A 10530-nucleotide genomic window follows, 5' to 3' on the forward strand; every position below is an offset into this window, starting at 1 on the left:
GAAAGTTAAAAGAGCAAACTTGATAAGTTTAGTTTACGGTGACAGTGACTTCACTTCCGGTTAAAAAAGCGGTTCGGTAAACTGGTAGTACGGACCTGACCTGATACTGATCCAATTAAGAAACAATTAACGAAGACCAAAAGCGGTTTCAAGTCTACCGGTTTGTCCACTTGCAGGCCAAAGTGGTATGTTATTCTATGTTTGTAAATTCTATATTTTCTTTAAGTTGAGGCAAGTAACGTAATGTTTGTACATCATTTGTGTGTTTTATCAGTTCTACGGTATACTTGTGTTGAAAGCCATTTGAAGATTAAGATACAAGACCGCAGTAAAAATCAGTCAAATGAACTCTCAAGTCTCGTATTTGTGAACAAGCCGGCATAATAATAAAATAAACCTACAGATTTTTCAATCCTGTGATTGCAATGTAAGAGGAAAAGCTTCACAGCTTCTTACTGCTATTTCCTTTTATTTGAATGTAAAGTTGACATGCAAAACCTTCACATACAGAACAACTGCATTTTACATGAATGAATGTTAAATTTTTTTAAAAGTTCGGTAAATATATCTGTGCAAAACAGTTCAAATAAAAAAAATATATAATGGACATCACTATACAGTACATTTTACAAAACTTTTACTGTTAGTGTGGAAGTCCAAGAACATCGGCAGGAGAGTTACGACTGAAAGACACCAGGTTTCTCAATCCAGCCTAGGTGTGTGTGTGTCTAAAACAGAGAGAGAGAGAGATCGGCTCCAAAACAACTTATAATGCATTCAAAATTAACATTCGTGCCCCTCATTCCTTCCTATCATAATGACATTCCAACCTGAAACATCCAAACAGTTTATGTGTAGTTTCAGAAACAGAACACAACAACGCAGAATTAAATGGCAGAACAAGAATAACTGAGAAAATAATAAGTATTAGAGAGAGAGAGAGACAGAGAAGAAAATAGGAGCTCAGACAGGGAGAGAGATGAAGGAAAAGAGAGAGAGAATTAGAAGATTGAGACAATCAGGTGTCTTGACAAATAGATTAATGGGATTGAGTAATCTCACCATCTCAAATGAAGTCTTTCTTGGATACAACTTTGCCTCGTCCAGTCTTGGTGCCTCTCTCAGGGTTTATTCCAACAAAACGCCTGAAAAATTATAGTGTTTATTCAATGTGTAAAAATCAAGTTGTTCAACTGAATCTGATAAATAGTATATATGTGCTTTTAGACCTGCACATTTTCGAAATGTTACTGCAACACTGCAGTACTAAATTAGGTCAATTGTTGTGAATTTTCATATGTCTCAAATGGGCCACTGAGGTGCTAGACTGATGTCCACAGATCCAACAAGAAAACATCATTGCAAGCCGAACAGACTTGACTGTTGTGGTTCAATATACAATAAACTACAGTTGTACAAATGTGAGACAAGAAAGGAAAAATAGCTAATTTTGTCAGTTCACCTGATAGTTGCTTTTTTCAGTGTTTGATGTCTGAAAAAATAACTGATTAATTGTGTCATGTGATAAACATGCAAGTGTGCTACTTACTATGATCAGTAGGGCAGCAGTAAAGTCATCTACTGCATCTGCAATATCAGAGAAATGTGTCAAAAAATCAATCTAAATACAAATGAACAGTCCCTTGCACAACACAAGGTGGAGAAACAGTCACAGCAAAACAAATATTGTTCAGTACTTAATTTGTGATGGTAAATGGACTTGTATAGCGCTTTTCTAGTCTAACTGACCACTCAAAGCGCTTCACTACATGCCGCATTCACCCCACTCACACACACTCATACAGCACGTCTTAGGATATAACTACGTGCTTTCTAATCATTCACACACATTCATACCCCCAATGATACACAGTGTCTTGCCCAAGGACGCTTCGACATCTATCCTGGGGAGGCCAGAGTCGAACCACCGACCTTCCGATTGGTGGGCGACTGCTCTTCCTCTACAGCCGCCCAATAAATAAATGATCCAATAAATGTATTTGAATCTGCACTGTGACACACAATAATTAGTGTGCACTATAGTCTTACATAATATTAGCCTGATTCAACTGTTGAAGTGACTTAGACGGTAAAATGTTTACAAGACTATCATAAAGTTTCATGAATTCACTGGCAAAATGCAGGCGTCAACACACATTAACTTAGTAGAAATTGAAATGTGCTCCTTGTGTTGTTTGATTAATTATCTTGGAAAATTTAGCTAGCTGGTAAATCCTTCTATAGCATGATGTGCACATGCAGTAATCATCAATGCAAACAAAACAAATACAATCAAATAAAACAATTATATAAATATATAATATAAAACAATCAAATAAAATTGCTATACTCACCAAATAATTAGTAAGATGGGGATGGATCAAGAATGGCAGATATCTCGCTTCACATGTGCAGCTCAGGCAATGCTCTTCCCAGAATGCCAAAAATACTGCATGATAGTGTTAGTTAAGATGCTTTTATGGTAAAGTGCTGTATTTTATGAATACATTACAGTTTTGTTAAAAAAAAACTGAATGGACTGTAATGTAACAGATTTTCTTTAATATTAACTGTAAATCACTGCATTTTCTTAATACTGTTGAAATCCTGCAGTAAATTTACAGCAATTTGTTACAGTGCAGCATTTCCAAAAAGACTAAAAATTGAAAACTACGGTGTACTGAAAAATTTGTATATATTTTATTATTTTTACAGTTTTAATTATTGCTCCTGATGTGTTTGAAGATTCTTATGATAATGATGATGAATAGCTTTCTTATTACTTGCTTATTGTCTCTATTAATGATGGGTTTTAAATCTTGTTGAATGAACACATTTGCTGTTTCCCAAGGACAATGTATTTACTTATTTGTCAACTACATTTGTATTCTCTGTTTTGAGTGATTAATATTAACATATGTAATCAAAAGGAGGGAGATGTGATGGAAAATGTATTGCTCCTGTGCTGGGTGATGTTTTTCTCTGTCTTACAAACAATGGGTGCCTCATCCTGTGTTTTTCACATGATTTACACAAGTTTTTCTATAAGTGAAGTTTCCTGGTTGCATCAGCTGCTTGCACAGCTGAGGTGGCTAAGTCATCAAGTAAGATTCTTATCTGTCCCATGCACATTTCCCACTTTTGTGTAACACTCCACTTTTGTATGTATAAGTACTCATGTAAGTTCAGACTTCTTCAGAGTTGCAGCCTTGCACTGTTACTCTCCTTCATGAAGCCTAATAAACCTTGAAAACGTTGGGGCAGACTCAAAGTGCTTTGTTAACAGAAATTTCCACCACATATACATATTGTAAATAAACCACTTACCCAGTTTTACTTGCCTGCTTCTCTCAGTTTTATGTGGATCCTGCCTGAATACCAAACATGCTCCCCCCTTTAGTTACTACTTTTCATATTCCTCCTCTGCTGATTGATTAGCCATTATTTCTCAAGCAATTCTTTACCGTCCACTGTATCACAAACAACCCAGAAACTCAGCTTCTTGTACTCTCAGCCAACCTACTCTGAAAACATAATGTTAACATAACATTTTAGGATATCCTGTGCCTCCAGTATCTAAATAACTTAATTTCAAAGTCTCTACTTGAACATAGGTTCAGTTTAGTACATAACTGTATTTTGTAATGGACACAGTGATTATAGATAATCTTTGTTGCAGTCTCTTGGTGTGATTTGTAAGATTGACTTAATAACAAAATCCCTGTTTTCTTTAATATTGATAGAAATGGAATAAAATTGGAAGTCACAGTGGAGTAATTGGAAATTTGGATTTTTGCTCAATATATTGATTATTCTTATGAATTATTATATATATATAAATGTAAACATATTAAATTGTAATAAATGTATTAAAACAAAACCCCATAGTTTTCTTTTGTTACTGTTACGCTTTGTTATTTCTTCGTTTTGTTTCACTTACACTGTGTGCTTCTTTTCCCAATATTGTTGTAACATTTGTATTTGATATATGGAACAAAACAAAAAAACAAACACTACGGACCTACATCTTCTGTACGCTATTTTTGCGCATCGCGTGACGAATATTAGTGCACTATATCATGACTGAGAATTATCAGTTAGAATTTCGAACAGCTCTACAAAAGAAAAAATCGCTGACTCACTTCAGTGCAGTATATAGTGTAGTATAGAGTGGACATTTTGAACACGGCCTGGACGTCATTTTCTCAGTCGCGGAACGCTTTTCAACTCGGTCTACGCATCTCCAACGGTCGCTTCCTCTACTTCCCGGAAACACAAGTTTTCATCCACCAAGATGGCGACATTAGCAATGAGCCGACCTCCTTTCGGGGGATTCAGTTTCGAAAATTGCAAACGGTAAACGCTTTTGAGTGAATGAAAAACGTATTACAATTATGATATTATTGAACTTTATATGTTTTGCCTTTTGAATTTAATTTCTGTGTGGAGCACAGGATTTAAAAATGGTTAGGGAGCATGGTAACTTGTCGTTCATAGAATGACTCAGGCATTTCCTTCAAGGCTAAAATTAAGTCCCCTGTCTCCCGCGTTTGAACTTACCGTAATAGTACTTTTCCGAACGCTTATAGTTTATTTTAGTTTTATTATACGAAATAAAGCCTGCGACAATTCACGGTATTTTTGGTATATGTTCTGGAAAACCTTCGCGGGTACGACGCTGAAGTTGGCTTCCGATTGGAGAATTAAAGGGATGTTCTTAAAGGGCAATTTCACAGTTATTATTTCGCAATTGTTCAACAAGGTTATAGATTAATTGATATTTGACAAAATTGTTTTAAGATTTACGTTACATGTATAATTCAGTTTTTAAATTTGACTTATATTTTAATATATTTAATTTCAGAAATGCAGTTTTGGAAGGTGAAGCTAACAAATTGGGATGCAGTTTGCCTGCTGCTCGAAAAACGGGAACTACCATCTGTGGCGTTGTCTTCAAGGTGAGTGAGTGACTGAGGGCAAACTGTCTCACATGCACAGGTTGGGATCAAATGTCTGCATTATTCTGGATTAAATTTTATATTTAGTCTTTTTAAACATGATCTTGTAAGAACAAATCTTCTTTTAGATTATCTGTCTTTGGAATACTTTTTTAAAGTTTCCATTAACATAAACAATGCCACCTCATGTAAATGACTATCAAGACACACTCTATTACTTCATACACAAGTTGATATGGTAGCTGAGGGAATATTTTGAACTGCCATCTGCTGAAAGTAAAATGTCACCTTTCTCCTGATTAATTCCATCTACTTAAACACATTTTTACAATTTCTCCTTAATTATGTCTGTGCTACATTGGCAGAAATTGTGAATGTTTGATAGGAATGGGAATCAAGAACCTGTTCCAGATTTTGATGTCCTTTCAAATCTGCACTGAATGTGAGGCTCTTTGCACAGTCTTGTTAACTCAGTGATTAGTGCGCCTTTCAGAGCGAAACCTCTCTGTCAAAACATCTGTCTGCTCTTCTGCTTTGTGAACGCAATCATAGTTCATGTAAATATAGCCTATTTTCAGGTGAGGCAGAGAGTATTTTATCGAAGCCAGATAGCAGTTTTAAAACACTGTCGGAGTGACCATGAATTGACACTTTGTCTTCATGGGCTGCTTTTCAATAACAATTTCAGGCATTTTTTTTATCCACGTAACCGCAGAAGCAGAAAACTTCTGTGAATCAGAGCAGCTTTATTGGGAGTTTTGCCGTGTTGATATACTGTATATAAAATAAGTAAATGCATAAAGGCCTGAACAAAGCAGCATGCAAGTGCCATTAAGGTTGTACCTGCAGCAAATGCTACTGTTTCCATCACCACAGATAATCTGTAAACAACAGTGAATGTCTTTCAATTCTGATAATATTAGTGCTGTTAGCACATTTTCCATTAACTAAGAAAGCCCAAATTAAATCAATATAGTCTCATTTCTTATTTCTTAGACGTTAAATGAGAAGCTTCAGCTAAAATTAGCTGCTGGGAAACCAAAAGTTTCTACCATTTGGGATTTCAGTTTGTCAGCAGTTGTGTTGATGCTGTAAACCTCTGTAATATACTTATTTTCTCATGGAAAATTGGGTGACTAATCAAATAGGTAATTGGACCAGATCAAAAAGAGGCATTTTTAATTGTAACATTATCAATAAAATCTTATCAGTTCCCATCCCTGTTGTTTGGGGAACGGGTTCTTAAGAGCAAATGCTCAGAGGGACACTTGTTGACAGAGGGGTTATCATAAAGTGCTGCGCTTCTGTGCATTCTAATAGACAAAGTCTTGGGTTTTCTCACTGAATCTTAACTTCCTGACCTAAGTCTCATAATGGTAAATGGACTGTATTTATATAGCGCTTTTCTAGTCTAGCTGACCAGTCGAAGTGCTTTTACACTACATGCCACATTCATCCATTCACTCATACAGCACTTAGTCCATATACATTTTATCAGAAAAATAAACGGTTAAATGAATGCAATAGTTTAGACTGTGCTTTGTTTAATAGCTGAACACTATACAGCGCTGTACAAAAATAAGAAAAAAGTACCGTATTTTCCGGACTATAAGTCGCACCAGTCAGAAATGCGTCATGAAGTGGAAAAAAAAAAACATATGTCGCATTTATTTAGAAATGTCTCCCTGACACTGTCGACCTCGGCTTGGAAGTCTCTGACACACTGCTGTTCGTGGTCTGATAGAGAGGCGGTTGCGTTGCATGAAGCGGTAATACCAAGAAGGTCCGTCTGCAAAGTTATTTATATTCATCTCCTTGGCAAGCACCAGGGCGTGGAGACGTAACTGCTCCGTTGACGAGCCTCTCCTGGCAGCACTTTGTTCCAGCACCCACCTGTGGACTCGTTCCTTCAGCTCTGGCCATCTTGCTTTCAGTCAGCGATTAGCTTTCTTTGTTTTCTTCACTGCAGTCAGATTAAGCTCTGCTTTCCTCCAGTGCCTCACAGGTTTCTCGCTCACTCCAAACTTTCTTTCTGCTGCTCAATTACCGTTTCTGGCTGAACATTTTACTACCTGTACTTTTTAATCTGCAGAATAGGGTTTTCTTTCTCAGTTGTCTTTCAGAAAGTGAATCTTTCAGTGGTACGGGAGCAGCAGACAGTTATAACAAGCCCAGAGTGTCCTCTCGCGGCTGTAGATGGCAATGTTTACTCCTTGGTTCATGTCAGTCAGTATGAATTAACATTTAAACACGTTAAAGTATTTATATATTGATATAGAAATCACACCTAACTATAAGTCGCAAGAAAAACTGAAAAAAGTGCGACTTCTCAAATAAAAACAATATTCTTCAACAGTCAGGTTTGAGCTGATACGGTCTGGGGCTAGATACGGTCAAAAATTAGAGAGAGAGATGGATACGTTGTTGATCCCGAAGGAAATTTGTGACTTAGATGGCATCACCACCATAATTCTTTCACTTTGCTGAAATGATATTTTTGGATTCCTTGTTCAGGATGGTGTTGTCCTTGGAGCTGACACCAGAGCCACTGAGGGCATGGTAGTGGCAGACAAGAACTGCTCCAAGATCCACTACATCTCGCCCAACATTTAGTAAGTGACAGAATGTGTCTGCACAAACTGCAAGGGAAAAATCAGAAGTTGCCTTTACAATATTCTGCATACAATTAGTTCTGTTCAAATGAAAATAATTGACTATGTTTGAATACACATAAAATGTTTGATTTTAACTGCCACCCTCTGACTGCTGTGCAATTGTGTTTTCATCCAGCTGTTGCGGGGCAGGAACAGCTGCAGACACAGAAATGACCACTCAGATCATCTCTTCCAACCTAGAGCTGCACTCCCTCTCCACAGGCCGGCTGCCACGCGTGGCCACTGCCAACCGAATGCTCAAACAAATGCTCTTCAGGTATGTCCCTGTGCTGTGGTAGTGTCTAACATACACACCATCTCAAACTAAAATAATTAGAAATTGTACAGGTGATGGTACTAAATCATCTTTATGTAGAATTTAGTGTTTTCATTTAATGTCCACAAATCAGTTGAATCTTTTATTAGTTATGACGTGGTAAGAAAGTGTCCAACTTGTGAAATGAGCACTCTTTCGTGTGCATGTTTTCAGGTATCAGGGCTACATTGGTGCTGCTTTGGTTCTGGGTGGAGTAGACTGTAATGGTCCTCATCTTTACAGCATCTATCCTCATGGCTCCACTGACAAGCTGCCCTACGTCACAATGGGTCAGTGTCACTCTTTATCCTGATTCTGTTGTTACACTGTTCTAACATTCTGTTAGACGACAGCTTTGAAGATAACGTGTTCTTATTGAGTTGAGCAGATAGCTATGCCAGATCAATGATCCAGTTGTTGATTTTCTAAAGGCTCTGGGTCCCTGGCTGCCATGGCTGTGTTTGAAGACCGCTACAAGCCAAACATGGAGGTGAGTGTAAATCTCATGTAATTCACAGCACCACATCACACAGACCTGTAAGAATTTTTATAGCCTTGTATAAGTTGATGTGACATGATGGTTTTCACTTGAGTCTCCATGTCGACATTTCCTCAAAGGAAGAAGAAGCCAAGCGACTGGTGCGTGACGCCATTGCTGCAGGGATCTTTAATGATCTGGGCTCTGGCAGCAACATTGACGTGTGTGTTATAACTAAGGGCAATGTGGACTACATCAGGCCCCACGATGAGGCCAACAAGAAGGGGATCAGGTGAGAACTACCATTGTACTACCTCTGGAACTGTTTGGTTTCACTCTGGATCAATTCATGTACATGCTAAGATAAGGAAAACTGATTCACTGCTGGATATCAGTTTGGCCCTCAGAGGATTGTCTTTCTCAAGGTGCCACATCTCCAGGCGATCAGGTGTTTCTGCAAAGATTGATGTCTGTCCTATCATGCATCTGTAGCAGCTGACATGTTGTTAAAACAGTCACACTGCAAATTAGCATCGGTGCACAGGACAGCAGAACCTGACTGATGGCTGATAGAAGCTAAAAGCTTCTGTTCAAATGCACTGATCCACTACAAGGAAATTGGCTCTGATAAATCAGTGAACAGAACTGCTTCTGCATTTTGGTTAATGTGTGAGACACTAAAACTTCTAGAGAAATTGTGCAGGTGCCTGCATTGTCTAGATAGAGCATTGATGTAGCTGCATACACTCTATACATGGTTTCAGTTGGAGGTCATTGTTCTATCTTCCTCTTTCCCTCATAATGCAGAACTGGTGATTACAAGTACAAAAGGGGAACCACAGCTGTGTTGACTAAGGCTGTAACCCCGCTGGACCTGGAGCTGGTGGAGGAGTCTGTCCAAACTATGGATACCTCCTAATCGTGTCATGTTTCCTCTCTACCCCCTCAGAATTCCTGACACAAACGTTGTTTTTCCATGGTTTACAATAAAAGTGTTTGACTTGATTTGTGTTTTTATTAATTCTCAAAGGCTGAAAATAAAAGAGCTTCCTAAAGAGTATCTGCTATCTGAAATGATAATACTGGTTTACTACTTTAGTTTTTTCATTTTAAGAAGTAGCTTATCACCATGAACAACTCCTGGTAAATGTTATGGAATCACAATTGTATTTTATTTATGTTTATTGTATGTTTGACAAGGCTAAGCACAAACTTATTACCCTGAAAACCCCATCTCCACAGTGAAGAATAGCAGTGACAGGATCATGCTGGGTAACCTTTGCATGCTCAAGGCAGAGGTTGATGTATAATGTTAAAGTTAGGTAAACGCCTCTTTTAGAGAATTCAGACGGCAGCTTTACTCTAAGGCAGTGTTTCTCAATTCCGGTCCTCAGGACCCACTGCCCTGCATGTTTTCCATGTTTCCCTCCTCTACCACACCTGATTCAAATGATCAGCTCATCATCAAGCGCTGCAGTGGCCTGATAAGGAGCCATTCATTTGAATCAGGTGTGGTGGAAACATGGAAAACATGCAGGGCGGTGGGTCCTGAGGACCGGAATTGAAACACACTGAGTGTCTCTAAAATTGTCCTTAGGAATAATTGTGAGTGTGTGTGGTTGTTTGTCTCTGTGTGGCCCTGTGATGGACTGGCGACCTGTCCAGGGTGGACCCTGCCTCTCTCCCGATGACTGCTGGGATAAGCTCCGTGCCCCGATTGACGGATAAAGCGGGTATAGATCTGCTTCGAATCAATATTTTACCTTGTTAATATTTCATACAGCCATGTCCCACAAACCCCCAACCTTGTCCCCTTATCCTTAAGTAGTCGAGCTTGATGTGAGTGAAGTTGGATAATCTACCCACAGGTCGCAGCGAGAAATGGTGAGTCAGTTTCTTTGTGCGTGTCTTCTAATGAGACATTGAAGTAGTGAGCTCTACATCAGCTATGGTCCATTGCCATGGCCTTTGAAATGCAAATAGCGTAATAACTGTGCATTATATTGTTTGCAAATTTTTTTTTGTAATAGTTTGTTGTGCCATTTTATTTTTTTTTTACTACTATATAGATTACACTAATGGTCTTTTAACAACAAAATGCACCTGTTTTCACCTGAGTAGCAT

General features: G+C 38.2%; 1 protein-coding gene and 1 long non-coding RNA gene across 3 annotated transcripts; one reads left to right on the forward strand and one right to left on the reverse strand.

Moving 5' to 3' along the window:
• Positions 1-461: 461 nt before the first annotated feature.
• Positions 462-4228, reverse strand: LOC140277117 (uncharacterized). Of its 2 annotated transcripts, XR_011909070.1 has the most exons (5): positions 4143-4228; positions 2355-2449; positions 1550-1587; positions 1063-1145; positions 462-728 (listed from the first exon to the last, which is right to left on the reverse strand). It is a non-coding gene; the product is annotated as an uncharacterized lncRNA (long non-coding RNA). The 2 variants fall into 2 exon arrangements; XR_011909069.1 differs by having other exon boundaries at positions 2355-4182.
• A 48-nt stretch (positions 4229-4276) lies between these two features.
• On the forward strand, positions 4277-9464 carry psmb7 (proteasome 20S subunit beta 7). Its single transcript, XM_072372020.1, has 8 exons — positions 4277-4356; positions 4865-4958; positions 7473-7570; positions 7749-7889; positions 8103-8218; positions 8360-8418; positions 8547-8698; positions 9214-9464. The coding sequence occupies exons 1-8, from the start codon at positions 4295-4297 to the stop codon at positions 9323-9325; spliced, it is 834 nt and encodes a 277-aa protein (XP_072228121.1). The 5' UTR covers positions 4277-4294; the 3' UTR covers positions 9326-9464.
• The last annotated feature ends 1066 nt before the right edge of the window (positions 9465-10530 follow it).

The sequence above is a fragment of the Leuresthes tenuis genome, unplaced genomic scaffold, assembly GCF_036924035.1.
Source record: "Leuresthes tenuis unplaced genomic scaffold, fLeuTen1.0.hap1 SCAF_19, whole genome shotgun sequence".
Lineage (NCBI taxonomy): Eukaryota > Metazoa > Chordata > Actinopteri > Atheriniformes > Atherinopsidae > Leuresthes > Leuresthes tenuis.

Excerpts from the sequence above, each read along its gene's own strand:
- psmb7 (XM_072372020.1), top strand. The coding sequence starts at position 4,295 with ATGGCGACATTAGCAATGAGCCGACCTCCTTTCGGGGGATTCAGTTTC. Across the intron at positions 4,959-7,472 it reads TCTGTGGCGTTGTCTTCAAG|GATGGTGTTGTCCTTGGAGC; the intron begins GTGAGTGAGTGA and ends TTCCTTGTTCAG. Across the intron at positions 8,699-9,213 it reads GCCAACAAGAAGGGGATCAG|AACTGGTGATTACAAGTACA; the intron begins GTGAGAACTACC and ends CTCATAATGCAG.